This window comes from Lampetra fluviatilis, chromosome 13 (genome assembly GCF_964198595.1).
Source record: "Lampetra fluviatilis chromosome 13, kcLamFluv1.1, whole genome shotgun sequence".
NCBI classification, from domain to species: domain Eukaryota; kingdom Metazoa; phylum Chordata; class Hyperoartia; order Petromyzontiformes; family Petromyzontidae; genus Lampetra; species Lampetra fluviatilis.
In genome coordinates this window covers 4,225,008-4,247,845 of record NC_136287.1, presented here as the reverse complement: position 1 = coordinate 4,247,845, position 22,838 = coordinate 4,225,008, and the positions used below count along the sequence as shown (strand labels likewise).

The window sequence follows — 22,838 nt, the reverse complement described above, 5'->3', positions numbered from 1 at the left end:
TACCACGTGGGGCAGCCCCCCCCATACCACGTGGGGCAGCTCCCCCCTCCCCCCTGGGGGGTTGAAGGCGCGGACGCGATGTCAGTCGCCGAGGTTTTTAACCTCCAGATGGTGTGTGTGTGTGTGTGGCGTTATCAATCGATTTGTGAATCTGACGTTCATGCGTGTCATTCACGTGCGGGGTTGTTGTTGTTGTTGTTAATACGGCAAAGCCACTCACTGAGTTTTATGGCTCTTTTTGTTGTTGTTGTTTTTAAAGAGGGTCATGTTTTTTGTTTGATGTTTATCCAGCCAGCTGATTTTTTTTTGAGTGCGTGCGTGTACACTGTTGTGGGAGGACCTTGGGGTTAACTCGGTCTCAAATGATTACCTGGTGCGATGTGTGTGGTCAACATCGCCACTGGGGAGACAAAGGCGGCCGGGCGTGGTGCTGGCCACCCACCCCCTCGTGTGCCACAGTGCCGGCCTTCATAGGTGCTCGCTAACAGCACTTGCCCCAACAGTCTGTTAGAGGCTATACGGGGAACCTTTGTCTTTGTGTCGGGAGAAATCCCACGACGAGATGAGATCACTCAAATGTCCGCACAGATGGATTCATTAATGTATCCCCTGGACAACTTTATCTTCGCCGGGCTTGGGAGTTTCAGCGCGACCCCTTGACCCTTACCTCCAGTGCTAACACTGCAATATTTTGCTGTCTTTTCTTGGATTTTCTGTTTGCTAATAGTCACATATTCACTTTAAGATGTTTTCTTGTTCTTGTTTTTTGTTTGTTGCGGTTGCACCCGATTCAAGAGCCGAATGGCTCACAGGGCTATACCTAATAAATTAACTTGAACTTGCAAGCGTGAACCTGCACTCATAACTTTAGAATTCTTTAAAGTGTTTATTAATTTACAAACCGCTGTAATGACTCTCCGGCACGTGTTATTCCATAGGAACGTGGAATTTTTCATTTAAAAAAAACAGCACATTCTGTAACCTCAATGGCACACCGTGTCACATATCTCTGTTTTACTGGTAGGAACCTCCTGGTTACACCAGCCTACAGGGGATTATTGTGTCCGTCCGTCGTGCATAAAAAAATGGGAGGGGTGGGGCTAGGTGGGGAGGAGAGGGTGGTGAGGGGCTGGGTGGGGAGTGGGAGGGGTGGGGCTGGGTGGGGCTGGGTGGGGTGTGGGGCTGGGTGGGGAGGGGAGGGGCTCTCTCTCCCACCACACAGAAACAGCCACATGAAACTCCGACCAAAACCATCACGTTACCATACATAGCTGGCGTGACCAAAAAGATCTCCAAAATTCTAAACAAACATAAGATCCAAGTCCGATTCAGTACAGTGCATAAAATCCGTGATCTGATTCCATCTGTGAAGGATGTCGTTCCTGACTTACAGTATCCTGGAGTCTACAAATTGAGTTGCATTTGTGGTGATTGCTACATTGGAGAAACGAAACGTCATGTTTCTGATCGTGTCCGCGAGCACAAGTCAGATCTGAAACACGGCAGAACTGATTCTTCTGCCGTGGCCGATCATTGCTACAACTCGGTGGGCTCTCATGAAATTGTCTTTTCCGAGACCAAGGTTCTCTGCAAACCTCCCGGCTACCATCAAAGGTTTGTACACGAAGCCATACAAATATACAAACACATACATAATTTCAACCGTGATGATGGGTACAAACTTAGTAATCATTGGAAAGATGTTATCAACCACGCAAAAAAGACTTAATCACAAATTTTTTGGACCATCTTATCTGACAGGCACTATTTTTTACTGTACTTTACCGAGTGTTAACATCCCCAGTTATTTTAACAGTACTCTCTTCATTGTTCAGCCAGCATTGGTATAAACATGGGCATTTTTGTTCTTTTGTCTATCATGTGTATCAGACCCCCCCTCCCCCTCTCTCTCCATTGTGTTGGCGTGTGCAGTAATTGGCCGCTTGCGCACAAGCGCTTCCACGTCCGTCGCCCACCCTTTTGGCCTCGCCCCCCCCCCGCCCCCCTCCTCCCTCCCGATACGTTCCATTCATTGGCTACCATAGTCTGATGAGCTCCCCCTAAGTTTGTACCCATCATCATTTTCGTTCTTTTGTCTATCATGTGTATTAGACCTCCCCTCCTCCTCTCTGCCCATTGTGTTGGCGGGTGCAGTGGCTGGCCGCTTGCGCACAATCGCTCCATTGTGTTGGCGTGTGCAGTAATTGGCCGCTTGCGCACAAGCGCTTCCACGTCCATCGCCCACCCTTTTGGCCTCGCCCCCCCTCCCTCCCGATACGTTCCTTTCATTGGCTACCATAGTCTGATGAGCTCCCCCCTCCCTCTCCCTCCCCCCTCAACTCGCTTTTAAGGGATTACATCTTGAATCATTGCCTCACTTGATACAGCTAATCTGGCTGTGACGGTCCCACCTGATGACGGAGACTTGTGTTGCCTCCGAAACGTCGTGATTTTTGTTTTTATTTTATTTTACTTTCTACGTGACTTTACCGAAAAAACCTAAGAAGAGGGGAGGGGCTGGTCACCCCGTGGTGCCCTTATAAAACTCAACGTTTAACCTACTCACGCCGGCTTGTGCCCGCCCTCACAGTCGGGCATATTTGCGGAATACACCACGCCGCCGTTGACCCTGGCCATTGACCGAGCAACCCAACGTTCCTACCAGCTCCCTCCGCAGGAATGTGTTTCTAATGGTCGCGGTAAACGTCGCGTACAATTATCAACGTGTTACCACCGGATTTCACACCAAGGTTGCCCTTGCTTTGTGCAAGACTTGCAGCTGCAACACAAAGCGCCTACAGCAAAAGATCGTCGATTCGGTTGTGCCACGTCTGTTCGGTCGATAGAGGGCACTTGAACTCCGCTGTGTCGCTCTGTGCCAATGACTCCGGCTGCGTTTATGAAAGACTTTAATGTTCTACGGGTTTAAAGCGTGTTGTGTGAATCGATAGAACTATTTCCCGCCCAATTTTTAAATCTAGAAGCGAACACGCCGGATATTATCGTGTCCTTGTATAATGATTTTAAATAGGTATAGCACACAGAAGCCGACTTAACACTCTGTTTTTATGGACTTAGACGTTAATATGCGAATGAAAACTTACAAAAACAGAAGATTCTGTATTTTCAGATGAAAGGCGATGCTTGTTCATCACAAACGAATGTGAAAGCAAAGGGAGAGCATGTTTTAATCATTTACCTGACCCGCAATGGATTAATTTTGATGGAAAATTGCTAATTTGAAAGGTGTGATTGAAAATGCACACGTTAATGTTGACCTCTCCTTGACCCCAAAAACATACGTGGTGTTTTTTTGTTCGACGATTCTAAAAACATCCCATAATTTTAAACGAATAATTTTCTCGAAATGTTGGTACTCGGAATTATACATTTGATTTAAAAAAATTGATTATTAGTTTCATATTCTTGGTTCTAAATGTATTAGTTTCATGTTTTGGTTTAACACATGCTGCAATTAGACGGCCTTCATATATGTTTTCAATGTTCCTGTGGAAATTTGAAGACACAAATATAGCTTGAAGCCTTTTGTCAATCCACTGCTGGACTAAGGCCACCCCACGCCACGTAAAATTGACAACCTTGACCCCAATAATAATGATTATTCTAATTGAAAACTGTGTTGTGCGTGTTTATATTCTACAATAACCAGTCCATAAAATAAAACAATGACACTTTAATAAATCCGTTTATAGGCTTTTCGAAAGCATTGTATTTTTAGGCAAACCTTGGACGGGTTTCTACTTTCTTCATCTCATCAGCAGTCAGGCCTCTTAAACATATGCTGCTGGATTGCCAGATGCTGGGGAAGAAATCCATTTCCTAACAGTGGGGGGTCTGTTTAGCAGAAAATTGTACATTTGTGGAAAAATACATGAACCCATTATATTCCATCTATGAGCCTATATAAAACCAAATAACATATGAATGTCCTTGCTTGCTTGATGAAAGAGTATGCGAAGGTGTGATGCGGGAAAGCTTGTGTGTGTGTGTCTGTATTATTAGCAGCATATTCTTTCTTGTTTTGTTTCCTCTGAGTCAATAACAGCACACCAGCTAAAGTAGCCGGGAAGATGCCTCATCATCATCCATCCGTGCAGACAGAGGCCAGTAAATCCGTCCATTAATTTATGGGGCACGAATGCAGTCATCACATCACAGTGCGCTGCGACTGCCTCCCCACTCTGTCTCCCTCCCGCACTCCCAACAGCGGCAGTACCAGCATCATGATCATCCCAACCACCCCACCCACTCCCCCACCAACTCCTCCTCCTACCCCACCACCAGCAGCAGCACCACCACCACCACCCAGCAACCCCAACCCCCTGCCATCCCCCATCCCTCGCCCCCGTGTGATGAAGTGATGATGATGAATCGGCAGGCAGCACGCATCCCACCCGCTATGCATCACGCGCAGACGGAGCGCGTGGAGCAACACGCCGGAGTGGCTGCACGGGAGGAGACCGGGTACGGGCGCGGCTCGGAGCTTCCTGCTGTTCTTGCTCCCTGCTCGCTCCGTCGTGCGGAGCGGCGCACTCACCGCCCGCGACTGTCGGCCAGTGACGGACCCTCGTGCGCGCGGCGCTAAAGAGAATAAGCTTCCTTCTTCATACATATGGAGCATTAATATTCCGGGCGGGTCTCACTGCAGTCGGGAAGGCATCGGGAGCTGTAAGGCAGCGCCCCTCGGTATTCATCTGCGCTCTGGACTTTCCCACCCCACCCACCACCCACCGCCACCACCCCCTTTCGAATTCGTCCGGCACCGCTGGCGCAAAACCCCAACAGCCTTGCGCGGTCCGTCCGTCGTGTCAGTTTTGAGCCAGCAGCAATACCAGCAGCTCCAGCCAGCGCAGCCACCACCCAGCAAAGCCCGTCCTCCCACCCCAGTCCGTCCGTCCTGCCGAGGGACCACAGGCATCGATCTGTCGCCGGGAAGGGCGAGTCAAGGGCGTCTACGTCGCCGCGCGGCTTCTCCATCCCGACCGCTCATCATCATCGTCCCCTCCTCATCGCAGGAGGACGCAGGGGAGACACCAGAAGCCACGCACAGCCACGCAGAGGAGGCACCCCACAGGTACGCGTGCGTGCGTGCATGCAGGCGACCAGCCGCACTAACCTTGGGGGGGGGGGGGGGGGTCTCCGACCGGCACGCCGGCACGCACGCAGCCACAAATGCGTAATTGCGCAAGGGAGGATGGCGCGGGCATTTTAATGCGTAATCGTGATAAAGGGCACCCTGTTAATTGGGCGTGCGTGTTGACTGTGTGTGAGTGTGTGCTCGTGCATATGTGTGAGTGTGTGCGTGTTGAGTGCGTGTGAGTGTGTGCGTGTGCATAGTATTTTTGAGTGTGTGCCACACAGCCCGGTCGGTGTGAGTGTGCAGCGGTTAGCGCGCTGCGCTACGAACTCAACGAGCTGAGTTCTAATCCCGCTCACGGCCAACATCGGTGACAAATACCTGTACCGGTCCAGCGCCTCCCATGGGTCGACTCAGCCTCAAATGAGTGCCTGGTGCAGTGTGTAAACATCGCCACTGGGAAGACAAAGGCGGTCGGGCGTGGTACTGGCCACCCACCGCCATGCGTACCGTGCCGGTCTTCATAGTTGCTCGCTGACAGCACTTGCCCCAACACTCTGGTAAGGCTACACGGGAGATCTTTGCCTTTGTGTCACGCAGTCCGGCCGGGCAACGCGAGACGCCTTATTGGTTTGCCTGCGGTCACCTTCGCGGTCCCGATTGAAGGGTATCCCGGGGATGCTTTGGGTTCGGGGTTGGCAGGAGCCAAGGGGGTCCCCCCCCTCCTCTCCCCGTGGGGTGCCGTGCGTGTGCTCTCCCACCGACCTAGAGTGCCCTTGCTTTCTCCTGCTGTGTGTGTGTGTGTTCGTTATGGTGTTCGTGTAGTTCGTGGGGGTTTTACGCAGTGACTCTGTGCGTACGTGTGTGTTTGCAACTGGCTCTGTGTACATAGCGCTATAGATGATGATGATGATGACATACTAATGGCTCGCAGTGTTTCATGCGTAATTATGATAATTATGACGTTATATAAACGACTGTACTATAGAAATTCATTCGAGTATTTTAAGAATAATTCGTATGATTACACTGCGTAGATGATGAGATCAAAATGCACGATGGTGTATTAAGAATAATGGTGGTGATGATGATGACACTGTATAGATGATGATGGTGATACTCAAAAGTATGACAGTGTATATCATTCATCATGAGCGGGATGGTACCACTGTGTATTGATGATGATGGACATGTAAGGATTATGATAATATGGAACACACTGTTCTGACATTGAACATGAAGCTGTGCTTACACACAGCTCAACGTATATATGTAGCACTATAGGTTGATGATGTTTGCATGAAAGTGCATTATTCTGAGCCTACATTGTATTAAAAAAATTGTATACGAATTTACGCACAACTGCGCGCGATCCAATTATATTACTAAAACGCATATGCCCGCTTTCCCCCGGCCTGCTCACTCAACAACACCAATGGCAAAGAGTAAGCGAATACATAACTACAATTTGACAACGCAAGGAAGAGCACGCGCGCGCTTACGCGCACAAAAAAAACAATTCCGGGGGTACCCGAATGTGATGTGACTTTTTCAGAGATGGCAATGCATATGAAGAAAGCGCCCTCTGTCCGGGAATGCGGTGCTCACGGTACAGACTGTGTCGTGTTGGAGGGAGGGGTGTGCCATGTCAATTCGCCGTAGATTTGTGTTGGTCTGGCTAATTGTTGCATTTTTGGCTGTGCCGTCAGTCAAGATTTAAATTTAGATTTAAAGCTTTCGTGACTGCAGGGATTAATATTATTGGATCTTTCGGTAAAGTCTCCGTGACTTTACCGAAAGAACCAAAAATAACAAACCAGATGTTAATGACTGCATTAACTTTGTACGGGTTTTTTTTATGTTCATTTTAATAATAAAAAAAAGTGCAATGTGGAAATTGTGACGACAAAAGGTGGATGACACAGTAGTAATACAAGACCACAATTTGCCCCAAAAATGTCCCAGGATTACAACGTATTTATTGATTTCTGCACATTATTCACGCTTGTGCTTGATAAAAAGAATAATGATTGGGCGTGATTATTATTGTTATTAATTACGCCCGGCAAATTTACCAGCAATACAATGTTAATGACACAGCAACGTTCTCGGTAAATATCAATAATAATCTGTATTTAAAGCTAGGGGGTATTCTGAGAGCAATCTCGAGATGGAAAATGTATTGCAAATGATGAAGGGGAAACTTGAAAATATATTTTTTAACTTAACCTTTACGAACGAGCAACTTACTTTTTTTCTTCTAAAATTGAGTGTCGATTCTGAGTTGAAAGTAGGGAGGTTTTTGTTTAATCTGGGTTATTTTATTACGCTTCGTAACGAACAGCAGAACCAAATAGACTCCCAAATCAATACGACACCGTGAAGAACAAAAACTAATTAAGATTCTCAAATTTAATGTCCGTGCCCTTATTTTTACGGTGTGATTTTTATTGTTTTCATTATCTGATTTTGTTTTAATTATTAAAACCACACTGATTGATGTTTGTCTCAGACAAATATCGGTACGGTCACACCATCACCCTGGCAGGTACAACTTTAGGATAACCATCTTAACACACAAGAATATAACATGACTACACAAACTAGAACAGCCCTTTATTCAAACCTTTGTGTCGACACTGTATATTACCATTAAGTCTATTTGGAATTGTTTATCTGCACGATAAAATACCCATCAGTTTTAACACTTTAAATTTCTACCCCAAATACACACACACACACCTGTGCTAAGCCTGGCCACCCTCAATGTTTCACCCTCGTGTCGTCCAAAGGGATAATTGATTGCTCATTGTGAGATTAGCTGCCCATGGCTTCCTTACCCAAGAGACCACTTAATACCATTCAATTGAAAGTGTGTGTAAATGTCATTGTGAACAGAGAGAACCGGCTGCCAGAGCAGGCGGCTCCAAACCAGTCCAGGTGGCCGCAAAGATAGGCAGCACTGTGCACACTGTACCGCTTGCCAGAGCGCTAAATTACACGTTCTAAAAGTGCACTGTGCAACTTTGGCCTCCCCTGACAATTACTTACATTTATTGCTCATTCGACATTGCTAAATGCGTTACGAATGTTTTAGTCAATTTACTTTGACGTTATTCTTTTTCCTTGGCAGTTTGACAGTGACAGTGTATGCTATATGTGCCTGCTAATTAAAGTGATGGTCCTGTCCTGCTAAGCTGGGATTGCCAAGAGATCTTATAGGGTACTGTCTGGAGGAGTGGAAATTCAAGTGAATCCCATCATTAATCATCAATTACCCTCTTGTGCCTTCTTGACATCAGACGAGGGCACAGAGTAATGTTTTTTACGGGTCCTGAAAGATCTGAACCACCGATGGGAGCCATCCTCAGGCGAGCATTTCTGACATTGTCGACCGGCAAATGAGTGGAAGTGCTGACCACCACCGCTGTCTCGCCGATTTGTGCTGCGTGTGGATTGCATATATTTTGTTCAGGTAGTTTCACGCGGTCGCTGGTGGAATTCCGGAGGTGATGGCGCACGGGAGGAGGAGGCGGCTGCGGCTGTGCAGGGTGCTTGGCCTCGTGGCAACCCTCCTGGTGGCCACCGTGCTCTCGCTGGCGTACAAGGCAGCCGGCCCACCCGCCACCGTGACCCTCGACTCCAGAGGCAACGGCATTTTCCGCACTCGAGCCCTGCAGGGTTACGAGGGCAAGGCGGCTCCACGCGAAGTACTAAAACCGACGGATGCCTCGTTGAAAAGCAAAAGTGCGAACGTGGTTAAACTCGACGAAAGTGGGAGAAACTCAATAGACGAAGGCGGAAAGGTGTCAAAGAGCGAGGACGGCGCCCCTCATTCCAAACTGCACGGCGACGGATGGGACAGGAAGCCCGCCGGCATGACATCGGACAATAAAGGTCCTCTTAACTCCACGCAGTCGACCAAGGAGATGAACCAAACGGACTCGCACGAGCAACTCGATTACCCGAGGGACTTATTCACCCTGGAGCAGCGGAAGCGCGGTGCCGTGGTGCTGCACATGCTGGGCATGATCTACATGTTCATCGCGCTCGCCATCGTGTGCGACGAGTTCTTCGTGCCGGCGCTCGGCGTCATCACCGAAAAACTCGCCATCTCCGATGACGTCGCCGGGGCCACCTTCATGGCGGCCGGAGGCTCGGCACCTGAGCTGTTCACGTCCCTGATCGGCGTCTTCATCTCGCACAGCAACGTGGGCATCGGCACCATCGTGGGCTCGGCCGTCTTCAACATCCTGTTCGTGATCGGCATGTGCGCCGTGTTCTCGCGCGAGATTCTCGTGCTCACCTGGTGGCCGCTCTTCCGCGACGTCTCCTTCTACATCGTGGGGCTCAGCATGCTCATCATCTTTTTCCTCGACAACCTCATTAAGTGGTGGGAGAGCGTGCTGCTGCTCAGCTGCTATGTGAGCTACGTGGTGTTCATGAAGTTCAACGCAAAAGTCGAGTCCTTCGTGAAGCAGCGCCTGAGCATGGACCCTCCGGCCAAGATCCCCGGAGGCATCGACGAGGGGGACAAGGTCAGCCCAGCCAAGCCACACACGTGACCCCCCTCACCGCCATCCCTCTCTTCGTCTGGTTCATTGCATTTTTCGGCCCATTTTCTCACGACCGTTTATTTTCCTTTGCGACGGCAATTCCGCTTCTCTCTGTCCATTGCTGCATCTAGCAACTGATGTAGCTTCCATCTCATCCAGCACTTGATGTATCCCTCTCATATCACTGCTTATTCACACGCGAGCATATGTGCAAATCCCACTCCGTTCTATTTAATGGGATTTACTATTTTTTTTTTTTAGTAAACTAAAAACCCGCACATTCTTTGGAAATCCGTCCTTCCGTCCCAGCCAGCCAGCAAAATGTTTGTTATATTATACTTTATTAGTAGAGAGCCTGTTGCTCTGTCATTTCCACACTCGTCTCACAATCCTGTACTGGGGGCACCAAAATGTATCAGATTTTTTACGAAAACCATTGCAAGATAATAGGTATTGTGACCATTGGAACCTCCTTTGCCAGTAGCAAAATATGATAATAGTTTGTTTACCCATTTAGCTGGCAACAAAACGTATTGTGAGTAAAAAAAAAGATTATTTTGGTATTAAAATAATATTTTGGCGAAAGGGTAACATTAATAGGAGCACACATTGAAACGTTCGAGCAAATTGAAATGAGCCGTGTCAGTCTTCTGTATCCGCTCCTCACAGATAGTCGGTGTCGCTATATATTACGTCCTCTGAACTTCTTCTGCTGTTTCAAATTGAATACAATGTTTATTTGCTACACAGATAATTTCATACGCTTAGGTTTTTTCGGTAAAGTCACGTAGGTAAAAATAAAAATAAATAATATTAGAAATAATAATAGAAATAAAATAAAAAATCACGACGTTTCGGAGGCAACACAAGTCTCCGTCATCGGGTGGGACCGTCACAGCTAGATTTACTGTATCAAGTGAGGCAAAATCCAAGAGACAAGCTCTTAAATACAAGTTAAGGGGGAGGGGGGGAGGGGCTTATCTGAATGTGGTAGCCAGGGAATGGATATTATTTTATTTATTTTCTTTTACAGGGAATATTATTTTACTTCTATTATTATTTCTATTATTTTTATTATTTATCTTTATTTTTACCTACGTGACTTTACCGAAAAAACCGAAGAGTATGAATCCTTGCAGTCACGAAAGCTTCAAATCTAGAACAGATAATCCCGTTAAGCCAGTTGCCCAGCTAGTTTCGGTGACAGCCACTAGCAATAGAGTTCGGAGCCCGGCCATTCCTATCTCTCTCTGTCACCTCTCACCTCTCGCTCTCATTATTCCCACCTCTCCACTTTCCCATCCCATCTCTGTCTTGCCTCTCCATAATCCTCCCCTCCCACTGCGTGTCGCTCTCCTTCACTTTCCGCTTTGCTCTCTTCCCTCTCCGTTTCATGCCCTTTCACCCTCTCCCCGCCCCTCTCTTCTCTGTTCCTCATCGTCTGTTCCTTCCTCCTCTATCTCCCTCCCTCACTCCTCTCTCTCCTCCGTCGCATTTGTGCGGGATACACGATGCACGCACCCAGCTCGACACTGTGGAATACGGGTGACGTCATCACGCAGATGTGCGTGGTGAAGTCATGCACTGCGCACGCGCACTTGCGAGCCAGCCTGCCAGGAAGACAGGAATCCAGGCAGGAAGCCAGCCAGCAAAACTTTTTTTTCTGATATACGGTAGTGTGACGATACGAAGGTGCAGCCCTGCAATAGCTTGCTAAAATGACTGCTGGCAGAAGATCCTCTCGAGAGTTGTTCTACAGAGCGTAATTTGGCCTACTCTTCCATACTGGCCAGACGCCTTAGACCAGGGGTCGGCAACCAAAATAACAAGAAGAGCCATTTCTTTCCAATTCGGTACAAAATTCAGTATTTCAAGAGCCGCAATGCATCTGAGTACATACTGTACATACGTACATATCGTCCAGAAGCAGCCCGTAAAGAGCCGCATGCGGCTCCGGAGCCGTAGGTTGCCGACCCCTGCCTTAGACGATGTGGGGGTACCCTCACTTGATCCCACCACACGTGACCTGCCAGGCAGCTGTTTTGTACCTCTTTGTACTGCTGGATGGACAGAGCCAGCGGGGGGGGGGGGGGGATTTGAAAATAAAATTGCTTCAACTGCCCCATTGAGAGAACAAATCAAACGGGTGACCTCTGGTTTGCAAGTCCAGCACGCAAAAACCATTACACCAAATCGAGTCTGTGTTCGTATAGTGCTTGAGATTAGACATTGACTTTAGTCGCAGAGCTCCGAGGCTTCGGTCAGGGTGGCAGATGAGAGCGTTGACAGAGGAGCGTTTGTCTCGTCCACTTTGCAATGCTTTCTATTGAAGTGTAAATAACTGGTTTCAAGTTTAGGAATACTATTTTTTTTAACATAAAATATGAAACGTCAAATAAGTTCCATCTGAATCGAATGACCACGAAGTACCAATACATATTGAACATGCATTTGTAGTGGGGGGTTTTTACGGGTAGAACATAGGAAAGGGATAAAGAGCAGAATAACTAAATGCAGTGGTGAGCACATTGTGCTGTGATCCTGGAGTTAAATGCTGGGCTGCAGCTAACACCAGTGGAAAGTTATGTCTCAAGTGGTCCTAATGCAGAATCAGAATCTTTGTTTACCCTGGGGAAATCCGATGAGCTATGAAGCTCTTTTTCACAGATGTCCAGTAGGGGTGGGGTCAGAAAATTATAACAATACAAAAATCGATAGGCGTGTAAAGTATAGGAAACATAAGCAAATCAATAAATATGAATACAGTGGTACCCCGGAGATCGAACTTAATTCATTACAGAAGGCCATTCGAACACCGATTTGTTCGAATTTTCCCCGTAAGAATTAATGTAAATGACATTCATTGGTTCCAGACGCAAAAAATCTCTCATTATAAAGCATTTTTACACGAAGTTTACAGTAATTACATGCATAAAATCATACAAAAAAACAAGAAACACAATCAATAAATGGAATAAATGAATAAAGATATGTAATAAATGAAATAAATGAACATTGAACTTCACTTTACCTGTAGTAAGGAGAGTTGATGGCTTCATTGGAAGGTGGTGAGGAGGTGGTGGTGTTATTGTTTGGAAGGGGAATCACCTTTGTCTGGACAAGCGTCATGCACGCTGGCCATACGCGTCTCAGCCGTACAGGTTCTTTCAAGTTGCGATTTCCCGTTTGACCTCCGAATTTCGTTCGGTTTCCGGGGGAAAAAATGTTCGGACATATCGTTCGAACACCGATTTGTTCGAGTTCTGGTGCGTTCGATCTCCGAGGTTCTACTGTACATAAATAAAAAGTATATAAGTTCAAATTGCAGAAGTGCATTAATTCCCAAGTTTGGGCAAGGCAGCAAAAAAACATCAAAAACAGTCCCTCTATAAAATTTTAAGTCTATAAAATTGCACATACAGATGTAACTATCGATACATGAGTAAGGATGCAAGTTACAAATCACATTAGCAAATGCAGTTGTATCCAGCACTAATCTCCTTCTTCAGGATAATTTTTAAATGGAAGATTTATGATGTTAAGGGAGGAAATAGGGTTGTTCTAAAACATTGGTTGGTGCTGCAACGGCAAAGGCTTTGTCAGCTTTTCCTCTTCTTGCTCTTGAGATAGTTAAAAGGCAATTAGGTGGACGTCTTACGTTTCTTGGATATGACAATGGGGTTAAACACATTCCTGCGGAGGGAGCTGGTAGGAACGTTGGGTTGCTCGGTCAATGGCCAGGGTCAACGGCGGCGTGGTGTATTCCGCAAATATGCCCGACTGTGAGGGCGGGCACAAGCCGGCGTGAGTAGGTTAAACGTTGAGTTTTATCAGGGCACCACGGGGTGACCAGCCACTCCCCACCCAGCCCCACCCCCCACCCAGCCCCACCCTCCCCACCCAGCCCCTCCCCACCTTCCCCACCCCTCCCCACCCAGCCCCACCCTCCCCACCCAGCCCCTCCCCACCCTCCCCTCCCCACCCAGCCCCTTCCTCCCCACCCAGCCCCTCCCTGCACGACGGACACAATAATCCCATGTGGGCTGGTGTAACCAGGAGGTTCCTACCAGTATGATTTACTAAGTCTAGCACCAACCTGTACTGACTAGCATGGTGAAGTTTGGTCAAACTACCTCCACGGCTGACTTTACAAATGATTTTTACTTTTAAGCATTCATTGTGGTACAAAAAAGAGTTCCGTAGAAAACAGTATTAAAACGACTCACAAGTACCTATTAACTTTAGTATAGCAGTACAATCAGCACCTCCCATTACATTTCTTATTATAACATTACTTTGCAGAAATGGAGCTAAAAAAGTGTATTATTACGTAAATTTGTATGATTCTTGCAGGATTGTTTTTTTATTATAATCACCAGACCACACTAACCAGCATGGCGAATTATGGTTAACCCCCCCCCCAACCCCCCATGGTAGACACAGCACCAGGGGAGGCCTCCATCCAGCAGTGGATTGACAGAGGACTGAACATTTATGTTTAATTGTATTACTATTATCTTCTCGTTTCATTATTACCTCCACTTACATATAAACGTTGAGCTTACCATCATCCTCATACTGGATCTTTATTAACTCCCACTCAGTGATCAAAGAAACTATCCCTTTTGCAAATTACTCCGGTGAACTGCGTCTGTCCAGTATGCAATAGATTCGATCTTCGTACGTGACACTTGCATATAATGGGCCACCGGTATAAATCATGCATGCAATATTGGGAATTGATGTCAGGCATTGCTCGTAAAAAAAAAATGAATAAAGAAGTAAAACAATATTGTAGCATTATGACGGCGATATAAATTATACCAAAATATCTTCGCTGCTCGTTTAATTTGTTGAAATTGGCTGCTAAATCACGTGAGCATTTAGCCTGCCACTGGTCCGGGCGGCTGAGCATTCGTATTCTGTATCTGGTACTTCTGACATCTGTTCTGGCCCAGACAGGGAATTTTACAACTTCCCCTACCCCCGAGGAACAATATTTACAGTCATAAATAGTCTCTGGTTCTTTCGGTAAAGTCACGTAGGTATAAAATAGAATTAAAATAAATCACGACGTTTCGATTGCAACACAAGCAATCATCATCAGGTGGAAAAACCACAGCAAGAACATTTTCTTGCTGTGGTTTTCTCATTTTCTTGCTGTGGTTTTCCCACGTGATGATGATTGCTTGTGTTGCAAAACCACAGCAAGAACATTTTCTTGTTGTGGTTTTCCCACCTGATGATGATTGCTTGTGTTGCAATCGAAACGTCGTGATTTTTTATTTATTTTATTTAATACCTACGTGACTTTACCGAAAGAACCAGAGACTATGGATTCCTGCAGTCACAAAAGCTTATAATCTAGATCGTCATAAATAGGTATCAGCTCTCTTTGTAAACGCATCCTTTTTTTATTTTATATTCCTATTCAAACTCGATTTGGCTTTCTTGATGCCTTTAATACTTAAAGCAGAATGAGCAACACTTGCCAGGTTATCCACAGGAGGATACACATATTTGTGATACAGTTCAGGCAGAGGTGGTCAAGGACAAATAACAACTCAACACATCCGTCAATAACACTGCTCTGAAGAGGGACACATTTCGGCCACGCTTTGGCAATGTCCTGCCTTCATAACGGAGAGATTTTCAATGAATTTATTTTAAAACATATATTTGTATTTATAACAAAGACAGCCCAAACATCCACAGCAATGCATAGCACAGAAACACATCTGCGAGTCCATCTTTCAATGTTCCGTATTGTGTGCCGGCATTTGTCAGCGATGTCCCAAGCAATGCATTGAGAACAAAAGGAAAAGGCAGGGAGAGAGAGGGAGAGAAGTGTTTTGCTGGCCCACAGAGGTAATTCATGTGGCCTTGTCCTGGCGTCCCCTTGTATTTGCAGGTGAGGTCGAATGGGAATTGAATTGAAAGGAAATCATATTTGATAATATCAATAATATTCAAGTTGCTCTCACTAAGTGTTCTATTAATGCCAATATATACAACCTACTAGTCCACAAGGGCAGTTTGTGGTTCCTCCAAGTGTTAAGATTAGTCATGCAGGCCATTGTGTTAAATTTACATAAAATAACTTTATGGTGCCAGGGCAGATCCGAAAGGCATGATGGCGTCATTGAAGAAAGAGTCGTGGCATTTATAAAATACAATTTAAGTATTGTCCCTTTGGAAATTCGGCACATCCAGATGGGATTCAAATACACATCCATACGTTTGAGCCATACTTTAAGGGCATCTCTGCAAATTAGGAGATTTCACCAACTCGAATGTTACTCTGCACTGATTCATCAGACATGCCGTATGCAGACTTTGTTTTACTGAGAAAGTCTTAAGGGAGCAGATGTGAAGCCCCAATATGCATCTCTGTAAATAGTGTTTCCAGTGCGTCAGAATAAGTGAGCACCAAAGGGCCTCTGTGCCCAGCCTTACAGGTCTATTGAGTGCCTATCTATTATTATCTTGCTCTAAGAGGGGGTTTGATCGTTGGCGGGAAGACGCCCCACCTACACTCTACATCCACCCCAATAAGCCCAACCCCATGTCCAGAGGAAGGGACGGATTCTAAAGAGGAAGGGACGGGTCATGAAGAGGCAGGGGAAGGTCCTACAGAGCCAAGGAACGGGTCCTAAAGAGGCAAATCCTAAAGAGGAAGGGACGGGTCATGAAGAGGCGGGGGAAGGTCCTACAGAGGAAGGGATGGGTCCTAAAGAGGAAGGAACGGGTCCTAAAGAGGTAAGTCCTTAGGAGGCAGGTCCTAAAGAATAAGCGGCAAAGGCCTACAGAGGTTGAATGTTTGAATTTGCTCTCGATTTAAGGTAACAGAAGCGTCGAGTCAAATATGTGCAGAAGGCTGCGTTCCTTTAGAGCCGCGGGTGTGGCCACAGGCCAACTGGTTTCATTTGATTTCTGCGGAACCTGGACCCATAGTACGACTGATGAGGTTCAGTTCAAGGCACACCTAAAGGCCCCCAGGATACTGCAAGTCTCGAGGCACGTATAGACAATTTTGCCGTGAATGTGGCCGAAACGATTAGGTCTTAGAAAGTTTGCAGTGTGTCGGCCAACGTAAACACATAAAAAAACGTTATTGCTGTTCCTCTTTGAGGGTCAGCTCACGCTGGCTCTATCAAACTACGAAAGGAGGAGTTGTGCAAGATAAATGTATAACATCCTAGTTGCACTAAAGTCGAGATATAGAAATATATATATAGATGTAGTGAGATAGGAGAAATGTAGATAAAGAACAGCATTGTCGTGAGATGAGAGGACAGAAATCCAGACAGGATAATGATGGCAGAGATTCATTGGATATTTTTGTTAATTAGCTTGTTATGTCTTTTTTAGAATTTGTATTTGACATGATAATTGATGCACCACTGTTATTGTCATGAATTAAGGGCCCTTTTGAGCTGCTTGGGCCCGATGAGTTTTTTTTCTTAGTTTGCTTGTGCATAGTGCCCCAGCAGCTTGTGCACCCCCACAGGACATCCCGTGCACCCAAAAAAGGTACATGCCCCCATCCATACCGGCCGAAGTAGGTTGGTCTTTAGAGTGGGAATTGATTATATCAAGGCTTCCGAGATCCATCCTTTCTTCCCAGGATTTCTAAGTGGAATGGCAGCTGTTGTCCGACCAGAAGCGAATCGTGCAGGCCACCATAGCCAGGAACTATTTATAGAAGTCACGGAGAGCTCGGCGCCCCTTAACCTTGGGGGAGGTCAATGAGGCGTAATCACTCTCAGCAGGGACCTTATGACACCAAATAGCAGAATAATGATTGGAGTGCAATTGCAGAATAAAGTAAGAAATGGGTTGCAATCATTCAAAAGAGATGGAGTCATTGGAAGTATATTAATTTTCGCGACATTTTCTCGACTGGTTAAAGGAATAGGGAATGAATTCAAAAACATTGAGAGCGGAGCGAATTTCCTCAAATAATTGAGTGGGGATGATTAGCGGATAAATCTGTTTAAGATTATTCGACATTAGGACCCCACGTTATATCCAATGTTATGGGTTTGGCAGGGATTTGATTTTTTACTGCTTTGAGGTTCTTTTCCCTCATGCTTTTCCCGGTAATGGAGTAGAGGGTGAATGTTCAACACGTTTCATAATGTGTATGTGTAAGTGTCATAGTCATGTTAATTGCTGCAATATATTTAATAATATAGTGCTATCGCTGAAATTGTAATTATTCACGCAGAAAAACATTGTGGAGGCTTTTATCCAGTAGAAGATAGATCACACTCTTGCTTGATACTGTATAGTTTTGTTTTATTTTACTTTCATTAATTTTAATGTTTTACCTACGTGACTTTACCGAAAAAACCTAAGAATATGAATCATTGCAGTCACGAAAGCTTCAAATCTAGAACTGCATAGTTTGTTTATATTTATTTTTGAGTCCTTTTTGCAAGTGCGAAAGAATCGCACGCATCAGCAGAAAATTGCTGAAAATAACATTCAAATTTCATACACAGCCTGTCACAAAACTAACGGGGGGAAACTGAGATGTGCGAAAAATCACGGAGAAGTGCACATTAGGAATTACATAAAAGGACAAAAAAAATAAACACATCTATTATAGAACGTAAGCAGGTGATGGACGTCATATTGACTGTTAATACAACTAAGTGGGCTTGAGTAGGACATAATGACAAGAAGGAATGGTGGCCAACAGTCAAAAATAGTTACAGAGTGGCATTTAATGGGTTTAACAGCTACAAGAGTACCTGCACCGAGGAGATGGAGCAATGAAATCAGCCCTATGTTGGTGGGAAGTGGATAACTACAGGGTCGTGATAGAAACCGACGGCTTGGGGAGGGCCTTCATCCAGCAGTGGATTGATAATGGCTGATAATAATGATGAGCATGTCACACTGATAACGCACCAACAAATAATGCTTATGATAATTTACACTAGATGGTGCCTGCCCAGTGTGTGCGTACTGCACACAAATGCCGCTCGAAAACATAAAATCAATACGGAATTTAGGATTTCCGCATGCTCGACTGCTTCACTGGACTGTTTGGATACAGCTTGCGCTGTTGTTTATTGAAGCTGGCTGCCAGTATCGGTTGAGGCTGACTCAGCCAGCTCCTCGCAACAGCCTGCGGGCAGATAGCGATGCTCAAAGCACACAAAAGACAAATACGGGCATGCGTGTTCGTCCTCCGCTCGCGATCGGTGGGGACATCGTTGTGGGAGTTTGTGGCACCAGTGGAAGAGGCCGTGGGTTGTGCGTCCACCGCTGTCCTAGGCGTGGGCTTCCAGCGTCCTATCGCTGATCTAACCACACTTAGATTTTCACACGCGTCATCTGTTTTCTTGCCTATCTGCAAGACCCGGGACACTTTCTCAAGTACAGCCAACGCTGTACACCAAATCTGACGCATTGGGGACTGAGGGAGTGAGATTAATTCACACCCTGCTGTTTCGGGGGATTTTCTGCTGACCTTCCGAGAAAGGTGATATTATTAGGACCGTTTTTTTTTAAGAAACCCTGTCTCTGTCATGCCGTGTGATTTGCCCACGTTCTGGGTGTTTGAGTGCAGTGCGCACACTGACTCACGGTCCGCGCCACGGAGGAATTCTGTAACTCGGTGTTGAATGAAGTGTGATAGCAATTGTAAGGTTCAGTTTTGTGTTAGACTGCTTGGTATTTTTATTTTACCAGGTAAGGCCGACTGAGCTATATAGCGACCTGGCCACAAATTATATCTCAACTAAGTGGCTTTTCACGTGGGCATTTATATCAGCCAAATACTCATGCTTCTAAGTGTGGAGGAAAAATCCGCAGGACCCGGAGAAAAATCCACACGACCACGGCGAGAACGTGCAAACTCCAAATATACAGACGTCAGTGTTGGGATTGAACCCATGACCTTCTGGATACCAGGCGAGAAAGGTAACGGGATAGGATATGCTGTGTTGTTATTTATTATATCAAATCATAATCACCGGCCTGGTGGCTTGACAATCGAGTGAACTCACATGTCGGAATGTTGCGAGTTCAAATCCTAGTTGGGGGTTGACTCAAAACATGATTCCTCTATGGTCGATAAAACAAGTAACACTTTGTAGGGAAGTCATATGGAATTACTTGCCCCCGCCATTGGAATGTGTAGCAGCCATCACTGGCTGTAAACCAGAGATGAGCACTGCCGTAATGCTCATTGAGCAGGAATTCACTTTGGTTAATATACGTACATATATATACACTACATAACTCAATCAATCATTTAATTTTTTTTGTCTGGTCGTTGTGCACTTACATTTCCAGTTGAATTGGATGCGCTTCATCAATGCAAATTGGAATTGAAGCGTTCAGGTTTGTAATGGCAACACAGGAGCTGCTATCTAAAAAAATTAAAATCACAAGCCTTCTCAATAACATAAATTACATTTCAACTGTGTTTGTCACTTGCAATAGCATGAACTCTGGTGACCTTCCCGTTTATTCACGGGACAATGACTGAACACACGATGCTGCCTCACTCGCATGTCACAGTCACGCGCACCGAACGCTTACGGAACCTTTGATTCATGTAAAGGCACTTCCCTGCAAATTGGTTGCTTATGCCACTGCCGGCAGAAAGGACTCCACTAGAGCGAGCGTTTGAGAGCCCCTCTATTGGGTATTTGGTCTACTCTTCCACGCTAGCCAGGCATCTTGGAAGGAGTACCCACGTGCGAGCTGCCGATTGACTAACTGTGGTACGTCCTTCTTCTTGGTTCTTTCGGTAAAGTCACGTAGAATGGAAATAATAAAATAATAATAAAAATCTAATAAAAAATAATAATTCTCACGACGTTTCGACCACAACGCAAGCAGCCGTCCTCAGGTGAAGAACAGGTCTGTCGAGAAGACAGCGTCTGAATGTTGTACATCCATTTACGGTAAACTGCTGGGCGGACAGACGCGGACGAGGGATTTCAGAAACTTGCACCATTGCTGCAACTCCCACGTCGCGAGAACGAATCGGCGACCCCTGGATTGCAAGTGCAATGCATTAACGATTACACCACGGGGCAGCTGCCTAGACCATGCAGGCTGTAAAGAAATGACAATGATACTTTGCAGTTCATCTCGGTTCTCTGCATACAGTCTTCGTGATGAGGGTTTCACATTATCACACGTGTTGGGAGGTTGCACATCGCCCTTAAGCAAAGCCCCTTTGGCTCGACCTCGTGTAGCTCATTCATGGTCGTGATCATCATCATCATTACAGACATCACGGTAGGGACCATTGCCTGAATGTGACCAAACGTGTCACATCTCAGAAGCTAAGCAGAGTGGAGCCTGGTGAGTATTGCACGTGGTTGGCTGCCTGCCTGGGAAATAACCGGGTGGTGTAGTGGCAAGAATATGGTGGTGCTGAGCGCCACCCCGTAGCATGCAAAGATTTTCTCCGGGTGCTGTATTTCAGTTTCCTCCGAGAGAGCAAACATTCAGTATTTTAATAGATCCATAATAAAGGTGTTTTGGGTTAGATCACGTAAATATACAACATTTACACGATCAAAACATCAGTTTAACATGTTAGATCGCGTAATTATTTTTATTTAAATGTATAAATATTTACGCTATTTAACCCTGAAAATATTTATAAAACACTAGTCGCGAAAGCCTACGTGTTAAACTGACTAATTATAGTGACTAAATGTGTTAAGCGTTGTAGACCTTGGTTGTGAGATGACCAGGAGATGGCAGCACAGCAATTTGTTCGATCTGGGAATAGATTCAATGGCTGTGGTCTATGTGCAGATTGAATTGCTCTTTGCGGCGCTTTAAGAGTTATCCCCACAGATGCGTGAGGTTTCTCCTGCGACTCAGATTTCCTTCCACATGCCACTCACAAAGTGAATTGGCCAAACATCTAAATGTCAGGATCCTACTGAAAAAGAGTCTTTAAACTCATTAAACTGGGTAAAGGATCATTGTAATTGTATGATCAGAGTCAGGATAATAATGTTAATAATTATCATAATCGTTATCAAAGCTTTAGAACTAGGCGATAATCCATTCAGATAACTTCATCTATATTTTAAAGGGGCATCCTGAATCCATTCATTCTCCTGAAGGATGCTGTCCCATGAGCCCTCCACTCATTAAGACCATTTAAGGAGAATTCACGTCGAGAGAGAGAGAGATCTGGTGATTATGAATTCAGCAAATGTATGGATTTATTGATTGCATAAATGGGCCGACAGGAAGACAGAGCACATAAGTGCACACTTTAAATTGTGTCGGAAATAATATTGCAAATTATACGGCGAACGTAGGTTGGTGTAGATGAATCGTGTCATGTAGCACTTTAGGCATTTACCAGGTATTTGACAATGTATTGATTAATTAATTACTCGGGTTGGGCCATCCGATTATTTTAGTCGAGTTGGGCTATCCAATTATTTTAGTCATCGATTATTCTACCAAGCATTTCCTCGATTACTCGACACAGTTGTAAAATCAATCTCTCACCTCTGTTCTCACGTGTGCCGCTGGACGGGAGGTGATGGGTGTGACTTGGTGACGTCATGTGCATCGTCCAGCACGTCATGCTGGCCGTATCTTGTAGGGGGCCTGAATAATCAACGAGAAAAATAATATTTAAAAACACTTCTTTAAAAACACGCTTTAATGAAATGTACCGTTACGAGTAATGGCAGAACTCCACGACTCCATGAAGTGGCCCCGAGGCTTGCCATAACGTAAGGGACCGTGGTGATTTACAGGCAATGTCAGTTGAGCGTGGACAATTAGAGCCAAGGCGAAACATAACATATAAAAAAGATGATTTACATTTTTTATTTTAATGATAGAATATAGTATTGTCATCAGTATGACATAATTATACCAAGTTTGCAGTCGACACCATATTGGGAAGTGGGTTAAAATTGAGTTACAAGATTTGATGATACGACAACGACAACAACAACAACAGACAAGAGTGAGTTAAATAAAAGCGTGTAAAAAGAGTAGTTGATTCCAATTTTTTGTCAATTCATCAAATTAATCGACCAATCATTTTAGCTCTGATTGAGAGTTATACTCATCATACGTGCATAGAATCGTGCGGGTCAGAATGGATTATCTATCGTCCATGCAGAGTATATGGACATGACACCATGAAGTTACATATTGGCGAATGAAGC

The 22,838-nt window shown here is 45.4% G+C and overlaps 1 protein-coding gene across 4 annotated transcripts in view; it reads left to right on the top strand.

The window, feature by feature from the left end:
• Nucleotides 1-4,336: 4,336 nt before the first annotated feature.
• Nucleotides 4,337-22,838, top strand: part of LOC144935445 (sodium/potassium/calcium exchanger 2-like) — a 58,015-nt gene continuing 39,513 nt past the window's right edge. For 3 of the 4 annotated variants that reach the window (XM_078862085.1, XM_078862084.1, XM_078862088.1), the window contains exons 1-2: nt 4,338-5,095; nt 8,574-9,636. In XM_078862085.1, coding sequence (XP_078718211.1) covers nt 8,611-9,636 — 1,026 coding nt within the window. In that variant the 5' untranslated portion in view covers nt 4,338-5,095; nt 8,574-8,610. Of the gene's footprint in view, nt 5,096-8,573; nt 9,637-22,838 lie in introns of all 4 variants that reach the window. The other variant, XM_078862086.1, reaches the window with a different exon arrangement.